This window comes from Vitis vinifera, chromosome 6 (genome assembly GCF_030704535.1).
Source record: "Vitis vinifera cultivar Pinot Noir 40024 chromosome 6, ASM3070453v1".
In the NCBI taxonomy this organism is placed as follows: Eukaryota; Viridiplantae; Streptophyta; class Magnoliopsida; order Vitales; family Vitaceae; genus Vitis; species Vitis vinifera.
The window spans coordinates 3043648-3059721 of NC_081810.1; the positions used below are offsets into that span (position 1 = coordinate 3043648).

Sequence of the window (16074 nt, forward strand, 5' to 3'; positions counted from 1 at the left end):
TATTTGTCCTCGCTCAAACATCATATATGTTTGCTAGTTCCACAACTTTCATAGTTGCTACTAGTAGTTTGGCGTTAGGGAGCAAAACATAAGGATCAGTAACTTACAAGATAAATCCAGTAATCCTCACTAATGAAGCGAAGCCACTATACTGAATTTTTGCATCCTCCACACCCAATCATGTTTGTCCCACAGTATTTAATCACTTGAATGAAATTAAATAAACCGACATCATTATCACAGTAGTAATGTCTCATGACGCTATTGCCATGGGATCTAATTTCCATTTAAAGCACACTCCATTTAATTGTTGGAGAAAAATGAAGAACAGGAAAGAAAAATTCCAAAAAGGGATTCAGAAATGAAGCCAAGTCTAAGCTAGTTCAAATAATTCGTACATGTGTAACAGCAACTTCATTCATATGCCCTACCTTAAGTTCTTCAGGTTTTCTCATATTCTGCAACCCACATAATTCATTCCTCAGTTTCACCAGCTTGAACGACTCATTTTAATGTTACAATTCCAAACTCAACAAAAAGCTCCACTGCACCAGGGCATGGGAGCAAATCATACAAAACTGGCAACTACACTCCTGGAATTCACACAGTGAAAAGCAAAAAGGTGAGTTCCATTCTCATGGATTTGTGGTCGTCAAGCAAACTATTGCATTCTGCAAACAGTACCCAAGGGGGGGACCCGTAAATCCCTTTTTTCATAATTTTAAAATGTGTATTCATTTCCTCTTCTTACTAGGCCCTCCATTTGTAAATAGTTAAGCGGAAATTTCATTAGCAAAACATGACTTGAGGAGTTCACAGAGAGAATCATGGTTTTGTCAGAGAAGATTGGTTACCTAATTATGCTGTCTCCAGAAATTGAAGCTTCATCTCCAAACCATATCCCCCATGAATTTAAGAGCTGGGACACCCCTGATCTCTACATCAACTAGGGGTGCCTGGATTAATCTCAAACGGGAAAGTTCTGGATCGTTCTGGATCATATTTAGACCCCGCATCTGATCCTGTGATATTCAGACATACCATTAAATCTGTTAAACATTTTGAGTTTGAAGAAAAATGGCAAGTTTCTTCTTCCTAGCATGTTTTGTTTTAACAAGATTTGAGAAGTGAGAAGTATCTCATAGCATGGTTGAGCAACTTCTATGTCACAATATTACTACCTTTCCAATCAAAGTAGTAAATGCAGTTTCTTATTATTATAATTATTAGTTTTTGAGAGAGTGCCCTTTTCCCCTAAGCAAAATTCACAACACAACTTCCATCCAATATATTAAAAGACTAAAGGTAGTCTTGAGGCATTTTAGCCAAATGAGGCAAAACAAGGAATAAGCCTCGAGACAGAACAAGGCGTAAGCCTCAAGGCAAAATGAGATGTAAGCTTTAACTTAAACAAATGAATAATAAAAAAATAAAAAATACATATCAAAAATTAAAAAAAAAAAACAAAAACCATAAAGTCACAAGAAAATTGAATAATAAAAAAAAACATAAATTTCATAATGATAAAATTAATTATTTGTCATTGTTAATAGCTTCTAATTTAGTTCCTTTTTCTCTCTTCTAACAATTAACCCTCTCATAGTTTCATCAAATAATTTTCAACATTACTATCACTATCACTAGTTGGATCCTCCAAAGGATACAATCATATCTAATTGTTATATTATCCTCCCTATAAGTGTTAATTTCCACCCAGTTTTCTTCTTCGTTATTTTTTCTTATCTATCGATAATAAACTAATAAATCTACACATATATAAGATCAGCCACTAGGACAGTTAATAATTCTGCCATTCTGTTTATCTACTCTTTCTTCTCAAACTCTCTCTCCCTTCCATTTAAAAGGTTAATTGGAAGTCAACTAAGTCCTTATTTTGTAAAAGGTTTAACCAAATTGAAAACCAATACAAAACTCATGAAATCTATATATCACAAGCCCACAAAATCATAGATGATAATAAAACCTATTAAAACTCATTGAATATTGAGGCATAAGCCTCTTATAAATATAATCAAAAGCCCACAAAGACCAAAAACCCTTTGGATATTTGAGGCTTAGGTCTTAATAGCCTTGAGGCTTAGGCCTCAATAGTCTCAAGGCTGTAAGCCTCGACAGGGTGAGGCTTAAAACTCAATTACCTTAACTGAGGCTATAGCCTTAAGGCTAATTCACAAAGCCTCACCTTGAGGCAAACCTCAAAGCATAAGCCTAAATAGCCTTTAAAAACACTACTTCCATTCATCGACACAATATCATCTATAATTGTTTGAACAGTCATTGTGAATCTTATTTTTCCTTAATAAAGAATTAGTATGATCTATAAGAGGATTAGGCTGAATTCCAACAGAGGTCCCTCCAACGACAAAATTTAAGCCCCACGCCCATCACATGGAAGAAGAAATGATATCTCATCTCTCCATGCTACATGGACCAATATCTAAGCACCACATACACCAGCATGACAGTCAGGTCTAAAACACCAAAAAACCATTGTACCACAGATTATTTAGCTCTATGGCCTTGAGGACACCAAAATGATAATACATCTCTCTAGCTTCATTGGTAGAGGGTGGTACCATATAGCCTAAATGCCCACCCATTGGATGGAAGCTTGAGATGTTTACTTTCTGGATGGAAGCTTGAGATCTTCTCACCTGCCAAAAAATGTGGATGCCAGACCTGGATGGGCTCCAAGGAAAAGATCTGTCTACTTTCTGGATGGAATAGACTGATTATGTGACACACTCCTACGGCGTCAAAGTAGAAGGAGATCCTCCCCTTAGATACCCTCTATTGGTGAGACAATAAAGTAAAGTGAGGCTTATTTCTCATCTACCAATGCCCCAAATTAGAAGAGTTGGTTTTATCTCCATGGATTATCTTTGAATGTGATCAATATCCAACTGGCTGTATCTCCATGCATCATCCTCAAAAATTATCTCAGCACAGCACCTTGATATTGACATGCCTACATGAACCAGAAGCACAGCTTGGGCATGTTATACGAACTTGTTATACCTCTTTGGTGACCAAGCTTTCAACTCAAGTAGATGGAAACTGAGTACTTGGAATTGGTTGGAGGATCTTGTTTTGGGGGCTTGAAACTGAGGTCTGTCAAAGCAGGAATAAATTATGCATAAGTTAAAATTATCCTGGCTTATTGAGCGGAAAGGCGGACCCAACAGTGTCAAAGGGACACATGTTAACACCAGCAGATTTATTCCCCAGGAAGGGATTCTGTTCATTATTCTATTTACTACTGTCATTTAAAGAAATCATTAGAGAGAATTTCAAACTCCTAGCAAAATTCTGTTTAGCATCACCTATAAAAAATATATAAAAAAATAAAAAATACGATTCCCCTTAGGATTGTTAAGATACCAATTAACCTAAAAACTTAAGTTCTAAGGCAATTGGCGAACTATGCTTATCATGACAGCTTACACTGGAGCTAATACTTCACCTCACAGGCAGTCTTTTGTAAAATTTGCTGATAAACTCAATAAAGAGGGGGAAATAAATATTGGTGATGTTTGATTACATGACCTCCCATAAACCAAGGTTTTGATATCATATTAAGTTACCAATTAGCCAAAAGCTTAGGTTGGTTAGCTAATATGCCAATTACATATATCATGCCAACTTACCCTTGGGTAAAGTCCTAAAAAGGATCATCACTATATTCTCCAACCCCATCTCTCCTTTCAAGTTGCCCCACTCTCCCTAGGAGTCAAATGTATCCTCATGATTCACATAATTGATCTCTCCTACTTAAAACCGTACCATCAACAAAGAAGAAAACCCGTGTGCCATGCATCATGAAAACCATTGATCCCAAGAGCTTTTCCATCTAATGCAATGCAGCACTACCTTCCAAAGGCCAGCAACCCACAGAGTGTCATAAAGCATGTCAGTGCACACGATAAAAGCCTACCCAGGTTTGGAATGAAGTTGACGGAACTTTGGATGATTTCAGGTGTTGATACAATTTCCTAACCCCATTGTCTAATCTGAATCCGGAGATGCCAACAGTAACATGAGTCAAAATCTTGTTATGCATGATGAAAGTCATAGGATTCAGGCAATCCAAATTCTAGTAACCGTGTATAAAAAAGAAAGATATGTTCTAACTCATGCTCTCAAGAGCTTTTGTTCTCATTACAGTTAAAGAAAAGAGAAGTTTGCGACGGTACCTTCCTTTTCATTTCACAAAACTTGCACTCTGATGCAGATGGAGGTAGAACCTGATTAACAACAAGTCTCTGAACTGGAACATGTTCCTTCTTCAAGGATGCAAGCAACCTCGTTGACTCACTAACCGCCATGACCTTAAAATAAAATCAAATAGCCAAAAAGTGATACTTGAAGCAATTATGCAGACACCCAATTGAAGCCCAAGAACTTAAAAAACCATATTTGCAGAATAAAGTTGCTCAATAACACGCACTGGTGATTATAAAGTTACTTCCAGTTAATAAGACTGTATGTGGGAATTCTTTTTCAAATAGCTTTAGCTGAAATAAAGGAAAACCAAGTACTTTGGAGAATCTTGCAAATAATAACATGAAAAATGTGAAAGAAGCTTCCCCTTTGAGAAACCCATCTAAAATTACAAATCCCAAGTCAATAAATGACTGCCAACATAATGTCTTGCTATAATTATTGCAGCTCCAGTTATTCTAAGAAAATATTTTCGTTCCAAGATGAGGGAAATAGTCAGCAAATGAAGAAATTCTGAATGTTTATTGACTGGAAGCAGTGGTTGTATCTCAACTAATCACTTCCTAAATCCACACAAGCCTGCAGACAGTGGCTCTGACATGGAGACTGATGACACACAGAAAACTGCCAACCTCCAAACAAAATGAATTGTATCATTGTCTCAATGACATAAATAGTGCTCCTATGCATGTGTGTGTTTGACATAGTAAAGAATGCTAAATAGGAGCTCCAAGTGCCCTTGTTACACAAGAATAGGGTTTCAATCATTCACAAGAGATTCTAAAAAGTTTCAATAATTCATTCATAATTTGTCATCTGAAAGGTTAATCATTTTGACCTTTTTCCATACTAAGTATCTAGTAATAAAGCTGAAACTTCAAAATAAATTCGGAGTTTTAGAAATCAAATTCCAGTTCCAAATGGAAATGGCGTTGAAAACCAGCTGATAACTTATGCGGAAGGAACTTGAGCTAAAGAAGTTCATTAGACCAAAACAATTGGGATCACTTTAAAAGAACACAATACAACAAAATGCACATAAACTTTCAATACTGACACTTGCTTATAATTGATGGCTTGACTTATAGCAGTGAATACTTACATTTCATTTATTACTTCCACTTATATAGTCAATAATAAGAGTAGGGTCATTACCGTTGGAATTGTTACTATAACAAACTCTGTCGTGTTTGAGTTATGGAAAAGATCTCGCACTTTTGCCATCCTCTCCCTTAGTTGCTCCAGTTTGTCAGACTAAGAAAACAAACACAAAATGCTTAGTATTCAAATGATGCAGGAATCCCATTACAAAAAGGTTCCATGCTTACAGCATCTTGCCGTGTCTCTTCCTTTCCAAAGACTGATTTGATTGCTGATGTTGCTGAAGCTAGCTTCTTCTTTAACTGAATTGGATGATCAATAGAAAAATAAAATCATCCATAAACATGAAAAAAAAAATTATAAATATCTAAATACTACCCACAAAGCTACAAGAAGATGAGAAAGGAAAACGGTTCATCAGTCCCATAATCAATCGTAGTTTTCAAAACCAGGTTGAAAATATGGAGTTTCTAACAGCAAAGAATGATAGAATAACAAGCCATTGAGTAAAAAATTCATAAAATCAGATGCTTATGTTTAGAGCCTAATGCAACTCTGCCATATTCTTCATTGATCCAGCAAATTGATTTAAACAATATGCTCAGATAGTCACAACTCACAAGCTCAAATTCAAATTTCAGATTCTCACCTTCATCATCTTGCCTATTGATGCATCCAAGAAGTCTGGCAGGGACAAAAGCCTGAGTGTATGACCCTATGAAACCGATTCACAAATGAATATTTTACCAACCAAAAGTAACTTATAAATCACATTTTTTCTTTTTTACTTACTGTTGGTGCAGTATCAAAAACTATCCGAGTAAACATACTATATTCAGGTGACTCAACAAATTGCATTACCTGGAAAGCAACTGCATAGTTAGGAAGAGCACTGAAAGGATGATACCACTAACTACAATTTAATTAAATAAATTCAGAAATTATAGGAAGCCATACATGCCTTGGAAATTGCAATAGCTTCGTCCATACCAGGCGGAGGAGTGTCCAACAACTCTCCTAACTTTAGTTCTCCTAACTATAACAACGGGGAAAATATTCAATATAAGGGAGCATAAATAAAAGTCCAACCAAAATCTATAAATTAGAATATTTTCATGGAGTGAACAGGTACTAGGCACTAGAACTCGAATTCAGACAAAAATGAAGTCAGAGGAGCTCTGAATTTAAAATCTTGGTTCTTAGAAGCTTTGGTTCTCATAGTGATGATAATCAATACCTTTAATTAGGCTTCCTGTCAAAAGGGGCTAAACTAGAAAGCAAAGAATCAGGACTATAATCTCATGGTCCAGAATTGCTCTGTGACAGAATACGACTTCTTTCATCAACTATTCAACCTAAGCCACAGTTAACAGTTTGGGAAGAGGGTATGGGAGACAGCATGGGAGATGGACATGGGAAAAGTAACCTTAAAATTCTGGGAAAAGCAATGAGATAATTAGAAACATGTGCAATTTCACTTCATTGTTGTGCAAACATTGGGAAACCCAATCAATGTTGCATGTGCACAAAGGCAGAGGAGAATTTGGTTTGCCTAGACTAAAGCATCCCTGTTTTAGCAATTTTGGCTGCTGGACGACTGCTGCTGGTGGCAGCATGACTGTCTCTTTGAAAATTTAATTAGATAATACCATGTTGCTAAGGGGTCTCTTTTTTTGTTCTCTTTATCTTTGCAGAGAAGCCTTGTATATTCCATGTGTACTTGGATTGCATCCCATTTTTTGGCACTCCTATAGGATCTGTTCACTTAGAAATTTTCTCCCACCAGTTGTATTCAGACCCAGAGGACAAACAATGTAGCTTATGAGTTGGTTTCAAGTAGTTAGATGAGGAGAATAGTAGGGTACAGAAAGTGAAGAGGAGGCTTTCAAGGCACTCATAGACTTAGGAGGGACAAAGCCCTTGGCCCATATGGTTTCACACTGTCTTTTTGGTAATATTGCTTGGCTGTAGTAAGAAATGAGGTGATGAGATTTTTTTCATAGACTGCATAGTTCCAGTTTGTTCCAGAAAAACCTTAATATCACTTTCTTGCTCTTGGTCCAAAAATGAGGGGTGGAGTATATAAAGGACTCAGTTTATTAGTGGGGCATACAAGCTTCTGGTTAAGTCTTTTTTTTTCTTTTAGGTTAAGCTTCTGGCTAAGTCTTGACAATAGGTTGAAAAGATTATTGGCAAGATTGCATCTGAGTCCCAAAATGTCTGTGTTGAGGATGGGCTGACATTATATATAGTATTGATTGCTAATGAGCTCATTAATTGCAGAATCAAAAGCTTGCAAGGAGTGGCTTGCAAATTGACTATAGAAAGGGCTTTTATGATAATGAGAATAGAGCTTCCTATATTCGGTGATGAATAGTATGTGTTTTTGCCTAACATGGATTGATTGGATAAAACTCTGCAACTCTATAGTTTGCTTTTCAGTTTTAGTAAATGGGACACCAACTGGATTCCTCCATGTTCACGAGGCTTGAAGCAAAACGATCCCATCTCCCTGGTTATTCATTTCGGTGATGGAGGCCTTCAGTTGTATCATGGACTAAGCAGTTGATGGAGGTTTCATTAATGGCTTCAGGATAGGAGGAAAGGAAGGGGCATGGTTTTGATCTCACATTTTCTTTTTGCAGATGACTTTCTTCCTTTTTTATAAAGCTAATAATGAACAATTGTCATACTTGACATGGGTATTATTGTGTTTTGAAGTTCTCTCAAGCTTAAAAAAATAGAACTGAAAATGAGTGAGCTTATTCTGGTAGGATTAGTAGAGAGGGTTGAGCAGTTGGCCTCAAGTTTTAGGTGTAGACTGGATCAGCTTCCCACTAAATATTTAGTTTTGCTCTTACAAGTCTCTTTAAATGAGTTGTAATTTGGTACATAGTAGAGGAGAGATTTAAAATAAAATAAAAAATTAAATAGATTGGCCTGTTGGAACAAGATATATCTCTCAAAAGGCGGCAGACTCACTTTGTTGAAAAGCACTCTTTCTAACCTCCAAATTTATTTTGTGTCTACCCTAGTGATTCCAAAGAAAGTGTAACTCAGATTGGAGAAAATTTAAAGGAAGTTCATGAGGGAGCAAGCTTTCCAATGGTAAGATCCATCTAGTTAGGTAGGGTCTGACATGTTTAAAGAAAAGTAAAGGAGAGCTAGCAATTAGAAGACTTTCGTTATTGAATGTGATGTTGCTTGGGAAATGGTTATAGAGATTTTACTGTGGACAAGATTGTGTTTGGAGGAGAGTCATTGTTAGGAAGGATGGAAAGATGGTAGGGGGTTGGTGCTCCAGGAGTTGAAGGGAGTCTGACGCCTGCAGCCTCTAGAAAGTTATAAGTAGAGATAGGGAAGATTTTCAAGCAAGAACCAGATCTCTATTGATGATTGTCAAACAACAAAATTTTTGACACATGCAAGTTGTAGGGAGATGAAGTTAAAGAATCATTTTTTTTTCAACTTTTTTTGCTTTACTGGTTCATAAGGATGCTTAGGTGGTGAATTATTAGGAAACAGGAGCAGGGATAATGACCTGTTGGAATCCAAGGTTTAGAAGAAGCTTCTTTGATTGTAAGTTGGAGATGGTGGAAGAATTTTTGCACCTTTAGAGCTTGGTGTACATTCAGGTCACTCTACTCATGAGCTAGTCTGGAAAGAATCTAGAAAAGGAATTTTATCAATTAAGTCATACTTTCATGGTCATGTGTTCTGCAGTTGCTTTGTCTTTCCCAGCTACATAGATTTAGGCTTCTAAGTTGTCCTCCACGATTAGCCTTTTTGCTTGGAAGGCAACTTGGGGAAAATTTCTCAAAAGTCATCATTTAATGAAAAGAGGTTCAAATTTGTAGGTTGAAGAAGAAAATTGTATGGAAGATGACTTTTCTGCCTTTTTTGGACTAGTTGGAAATAAAGGAATAGAACAACATTTCAAGGTTCTACAAACTATTTTGGTGGTTAAAGACACTTTTTAAAATCTATATTTGCTTGATCAAATTGCTTTGAAGCATAAATCAACTATTCTTAAATGGAGTATCCATAAATGGTGTCATTGGTTTTATCCTTTTTGATCCTTGCGCACCTTGTATACCTCTTATGTACTAAAGTTGTGCCCTCTTTTTTCTTGAGAGGCACCTTTTAATACATATCCTATTTGCCTATCAAGAAAAAGAAAAAGGAATTGAGAAAAATGTCTAAATGAATAGAAGTTTTGGAAAATAGGGGAAGGGGGAGGAACCATATTTCTCCAGTCAAGACAAATCCATTATTAGGACTTGGAAAGTGTTGAAGCATTTCTTATGAGATTGCAAGAGAAATCAATAAATAGGAATAGAGAGGATAGTGTGGTTTGAATGGATTTGAAGAATGGAAACTTTACCAAAACCTACTATTATTGGTTGGCACCTGGGAGATTACAGACTTTTCCTAAGGAAATAATTTGGAATTCTTAGATTTCAACAAAAATGAGGTTTTTCAGATGGGAAACAACTTAGAGGAGGATCTTTAGATCGGTTAAAGAAGAGAGGATGGGTGTTGGCAAGTGGATGTTAGCTATGCAAAGGCGAAGAAAAATCAGTTAATCACATCATCCTTTATTGTGCAAAAGCAAGGATCTTATGGCAACTAGTCTTCCCCTTATTTGGTATACTATTGTCATAGCCTTCTTCAGTAAGAGTCCCTTTTATGTTGGTGTGGGTCCTTTGTGGAGAAGAAGCAGAGAAAAAGTGGAATATGTGATTTGAGGATGTGGAATATGTGGACCAAATGGCCAAATCTTCATTTTTGTGTACTCATTTGGATTGGATTAAATTAGAAAGTTCTTTGTTGGGGTGTCAATGTCTATGTAGATTTAGTTGATTGGTTGGGTACTAGGAAAGAGGAGGGAATTGTTTTTTATTCTGTTCTTTTCTTTGCTTTTTGGCACCTTTTGTATATGGCTTGTGTACTTTGGTGCACCCTTTTTCTGGGCACTATTAATAATATTTTTGCTTGCCTATTTGAAAGAGGGTAAATATATTGCATTTCACTTCTCTCCTATGTAGCCTATTGAAGCAGGTGTTCCAATCATTTTATAAGAGGTTTTCATCAGTTTCAGAAGCAAGAAATTTGGAAGGGAGAATTGATATAGAGAATAGCATTTGAAAGCTTTCAACCTGAATGAATATAAGCTTGATCGAGGAAATAAACTTCATTATTAATACTAGTGCATGAAAAGGGCTCTAAAACAGAATGGAGTAGGAGGACTTGAAAAACATGCTGAATGACAAGTACAGTACAGGTTAGCATCAATGCTGAGTCATTCATATCAATAAGACAATAACTAATGATAAAGGCAGTGTTCACCTGATCCGCAAGCATTCCAAGGCCCATACTATCCATAAAATCTTTAACACCACTGCCACCACTTTTTTGACTTGCAGTGCGGAATTCTTCCCTAGATATCTCAGGATTTATCTGTCACAGTACTAACAATTAAAAACATAGTGAAGTATGTGGCAGCAGAACCATCATAAGTATCATTATTTATCATTACTTAGGAACACACTGCTCACCCTCCAAGTACCTCAAGAGCAAATAGTGGAGAATCTAGTCCTTCAACTGGAACAAGTGTCCCTCCACTTAAATCCTAGAGAAAATGTATAAAATGCAGTGAGTTACCATTTGACTAGATATAATTAATTCGAAAACTTAAAACATAAATAGCATTTTTAGCTCAAAAACCAACATGGTATACAGTTAGATACCTGAGCAAAAGAATCACTTAGGGAGTGAGCAGGGTCAGTTGAGACCACTATAGTGGGGTGCCCATGGTTTGCAAATTTTACAGCAAGGGATGCAGCACAACTTGTTTTCCCAACACCTCCTTTCCCACCAAGCATGTAATACTTACGCTGGGTACTGGAAACCATCTCATCAAAACCAGCAGCAGCTTCAGAGAGAGCAGCTAGTGACCTCACTGCGAGAAAAACATGCATCCAAATATCATTATAACTACTCTATAAGTGGTAAAAAATATTTCCCTGCATTGATGGATGTAGAATCATAACTTGCAAGTGATTTCCAAATAATCTGCTGGAAACCAGGGTAGCTAACAATGATCTTGTGACATTCATGTCCAAGAATCTAGCGTTTCAGGTTCACAAATCATATCCTTTACTGCTATCAATCATTTTTGGCTGTCAATAATATCAGGTATACAATGCTTTAGAAGTGCTAAGGTTTGCTTTATGTACTCCCCTATAGGACTTCATGGTAGTTAGAGTCCCAATACTTACTAGAAATTCTTATATCTGCTTGAGGTCGTCACATAAGCAATTTTCCACAATAGCAGACAGGAAAGTTAGGTGCAAATTGTAAGTTCATTTTTTTATGATAAAGGAGAAACCACAGTAAGATCTTAGCTAAATATTGTGATTCATGGCCAAGCATATGCAAATTATTCGATTTTTGTTTTTCTCTCTTTGTCATTTAGATTGCATTAGTTCTACTCTGATTCATTTTGGGTACAAAGACCCAGCAACATGAAGATTCTTCTTTTATTTCATTCACATTTTAACTTTCCTCTTATCTCTGTGGTTTTTATGTGTAAATTATGGTTTTCCATATATGCCCATCTTTCTTATTTTTAAAGTTCCATATTTTTTTCCTTATAGAAGAAGAATTGGATTAACAACTTCTCAAATTCCCAACAGGATCTACTTTGCATTTTCATATAAAGGGAAATGATGATCCAAAACCAACTAAAAATATTAGAGAAATAATGAAGAAAAAACATGAAGCCGTCCAGTGTGCTGTGTTTCTTCAAGCCTCTAACTACTGTGTCAGTTTCCAATCACAATAGGCACACAAATGCCAACTTATTGAAACTAACCTCCGTTTGCCTGCTGAGAAAATGTACCAAAACACAAGAAACCAAAATTTCCCATCATTTATATCCAAGAAAACGAAGAACCACGAAGAGAAATAGATTATTACCTTGAATTGGGTTTTTGAACGGTTTTGTATTGATTGGACAAGATATAGAGTTGAAGCGTCTATTAGTGATTGTACAGAGGGAGGTGCAGTTTTGTCCTTTTGATATGCGATGGAACACCGCCGCCATTGCCATGGAACTGTTAGTCGCAGAGAGCCTGCGAATGGAGACCAGCGAAACGGAGGAAAAACAGCGATATGCCATTTCCTTTTCTGTTTGGCTAGTCGGAAAACAAAAAGCACGGGACAACGATCGAGCAAACTAAAAAATGTACGGGAGAATTATTTTTGGGGTAATACTCCTAAATTAAAAAAGGTTTATATAACTCTTCAAATTGAATTGAAGGATATGAAATAATAACGGATAAATATATCCTTTAAGAACACATATAAAATATTTTATAAAATTAAGTTAAATAATTTTTTTTCAATAATTTTTTTTTCAAAAATACTAAATTAAATAAAAGTAGTTTTCAAAAATATTAAATTAAATAATTTTTTTTAAAAAATATTAAATTAAATTAAAGTATTTTAAAAAAATATTAAATTAAATATTTTTTTAAATATTAAATAAAATAAATTTATTTTAAAAAATATTAAATTACATAAAAGTATTTTTTAAAAATATTAAATTAAATAAAAATATTTTTCAAGTCTTGGGTTCAATTTGAATAATTACATGAACCTTTTGTTAATTTGGGGGTTAATCTACCCCAAAACATAATTCTCCCAAAATGTATTAACTTTCGCTGGGACCTGGAGGAATTCTCATACGAGAATTAGGCGCCTCTGACTGCGAAAAAATTAAAGTTGTTTTGGTAGGAAAACTTGGAATTTTTCAACCTCTTATTTATTTTTAAAAAATATTCTTCCTTTAGAAAATTGTTTCTAAAAATAAATGCATTTTTTTAATGTATTATTTATACTTTTGTTTCTAAGACAATTAATAATAATTTTAATTCCCATTCACCCTTTCCATTGACTCTATATGATAAAAGCTTTTAAGTTATGTTTGATTTATTGGAAAATACTAAAAAAATGTAAGTAAAAAAATGTTATGTATTTTAAAATTATTTAATTTTTATATTAATAAGTTAAAATGAGTTTGAAATAGTAAATAAAAATAATTTATTGATTTTTAATTTTTTTTTTCACTTTTTCTTGTTTTCTACTTTTTCTTTGTTTTTTTTTTTTTTTTACATTTTTCCTCAAATTTTTTAGAAATCAAACATAGCATTAGAGTACGAAAAATAAGTGAATGTTTCGATTTCATTCATATATGAATCTATAATAATATAGAATATAAGTGTTTTTAATTTTACGAAATTATGGTATATAGTTCAAATTTAATTTAAAAAAATGATTAAAGTAAATAAACTTTTCATTTAGATATGTATACGTGACATTCTCAATTTATAAGTTACAATATCGATTTTGGATTGCTTTTGTTTAAAATTGTTCAATTAACTATAGTTGGTTGAAAATTATTTTTAAGTAATTAAATGTATTTATCAACATCAAGATTTTAAATAATAATTTATTGAAGCTAAATGAATCTTTTTTTATTCACAAATCATCTAAACTTAGAAATACATAGTTTTGAACCAAGGGATGCAAGGTTTTTCTCTTCATGAGGTCCACCTATATCTTCAACTCATCCTATTGCACCTTTAAGAGTCCTTTATCCTTATCGAACCCATTCACTCATTGCAAGTAGACTTGTCTTCTTCACATAAGAAGGGAAACCCTCTTAAAATGATCTCACCAATGCGGGTGGTGCACCCATGGTCATTAGAGAAGGTGAATTGTGTGAGTGTAGTTGTAACTACAACTCATCATCATCCTGAACAAGCTTTTCATTACGATGATTAAGAAAAAAAATATTATTTGCTCAAATTGCTCTTGTTATTATTGTCATTGATCTCTTATATATTACTAAAATTTGGAAAGAAAAGTTAAAGATGTTGGATATGTAGAAGTACAAGGAGGATATTTTGGTTATGAATGACAAAATGGTGAGTTTTTCTTGAATACTTAAGAAATAAAATAAAATAAAATAAAAAGAAGTTAAAGAAGTTCGATATAGAAAAATATAAGGAGGGTATTTTGATTAAGGACGATAAAAGAGTTAGTTTTCTCAAATATTTATGTTAATCATAAAATTTGTCCTAAATTTATTTTTACATTGTTTTTTAGCTAAATTTTAACCTTTGATTTTAAATTTAATATATTTACTTTTATTTTTTACCCGCTTATGCCATTTAAATTTTTTTCATTATTTTATATTTATTTTGTATTTTGTTATTTTATTTTTTATTATTTTTTCTTCTCATTCCCCCACCTCACATCATTTTTCTCCCCCATCTACTCTACCCACTCTCTCTTATGCCCATGCCCACCACGTATGAGACCCATATAAATTATCAACCCACACCAACCTCCTTATTTTATCTCTTCATGGCTTGACCTGTCACTAACCCCTGACATTGCATCATACTTCAAAAATTAGTGAGATACTTGGGTTTTAGAAAACAAAAAAAGAAAAAAAAAAGAAGGAAAAAAAAGGAAAGAAATGCATGTAGTTTCATTCCTATAATGTCAAAAGACAATTATTAGAGTTTGAAAAAATAAAATTGAAAGGAAGAATATGGATATATGAAATCGCAAGAAGGCATTTTGGACACTTCAAAAATTAAGAAGAGAAGGGGAGATGATCCAATCGTGGAACCACAATAGTCTACGATTGATCAAGATAAGTAATTTCCATTTTCGGTTCTAAGTTGAGTTGGGTCGAGTTGGGCCGAGTTTGAGCTAAGAGTAATACTGTAGTCCAGCCCACAACTTCCATAAGACCGAGTTGAAGGCAATGGAACCTACCCTTTCGGCCTTCTCCGGGTCAGCCCGACCCCGCTCGTTTAAGCGCCGGCGCCAATGACTAGATTTTCAGCCACGTAAATGTACCATCTACACTTGTTGTTAAAAAGGCATGGCCATAGTCCATGTGGCATCACATGTAAATGCCACGTGCCCAAGTTATTCCAGCATTTAAGACTAAATCGTGGCATGCGATTTTTTTACTATAAAAGGTTATGATTTTGTCATATACAATCCCAAAAGTTTCTTCCAAGATAATCTTAACTACGATATTGTGTAACATGAATTTTTATTTATTAAAATAATAGTAATTTATTTAGGCTAGGATTGGTTTGAAAAATATAAGAGAAAGAAAATAAAATTTTTCTAAAATTTAAAATTAATAAGAGGAACATTTTGTCCTTTTTTTTTCTCATATTGTTCATAAGTTAAATATAACCTAAAATTAATAATGTATTATAAATGCATTGCTCAAAAAAGTCAATATCATTCCTAAAACATTTGTATTTGGTGTCATAATTATTATAGTAAAAAGAAAATAGAAAATATGCAATAATACAAGAAAAATGGTCTAGTCCCATGGCATATTTGGTATAAACAATTATAATGGTTTGTTATTATATTGTGTATCTATATAAAAAAAAATATCATTAATTAAATGATATCGTATGTATAACTTAATTTTTATTATTTTATATGGAAGTTCCATTCGTTTGTACCATATAGGGATATGATTATTTTGCATATTGATTCCATTCCATTTTATCTTAATCTCATTCATTTTATACCTTTTTATTATTCTTTTATATTTTGATATTATTTATTTGTACTTTAATCTTCTTTATTTGTAATCTAATTTCGTATATTTATCTGGATTTA

General features: G+C 34.1%; 1 protein-coding gene across 2 annotated transcripts; it reads right to left on the minus strand.

The window, feature by feature from the left end:
* Positions 1–211: 211 nt before the first annotated feature.
* Positions 212–12616, minus strand: LOC100853682 (ATPase GET3B). Of its 2 annotated transcripts, XM_019220319.2 has the most exons (12): positions 12325–12600; positions 11094–11305; positions 10913–10975; positions 10693–10803; positions 6305–6379; positions 6136–6204; positions 5993–6058; positions 5571–5645; positions 5398–5496; positions 4215–4349; positions 855–1022; positions 212–593 (listed from the first exon to the last, which is right to left on the minus strand). In XM_019220319.2, exons 1-11 carry the CDS (start codon positions 12524–12526, stop codon positions 885–887), a joined length of 1245 nt encoding a protein of 414 aa, XP_019075864.1. In that variant the 5' UTR covers positions 12527–12600; the 3' UTR covers positions 212–593; positions 855–884. The 2 variants fall into 2 exon arrangements, with proteins under 2 accessions (XP_019075864.1, XP_019075866.1); XM_019220321.2 differs by having other exon boundaries at positions 212–1022; positions 12325–12616.
* Between the last annotated feature and the right edge of the window lie 3458 nt (positions 12617–16074).

Coding starts and splice junctions, on each gene's coding strand:
- LOC100853682 (XM_019220321.2), bottom strand. CDS start 12,526: ATGGCATATCGCTGTTTTTCCTCCGTTTCGCTGGTCTCCATTCGCAGG. Junction 10,976..11,093: donor TAAGTGATTCTTTTGCTCAG/GTATCTAACTGT, acceptor CATTTTCTCTAG/GATTTAAGTGGAGGGACACT. Junction 6,059..6,135: donor TTTTTGATACTGCACCAACA/GTAAGTAAAAAA, acceptor TCGGTTTCATAG/GGTCATACACTCAGGCTTTT.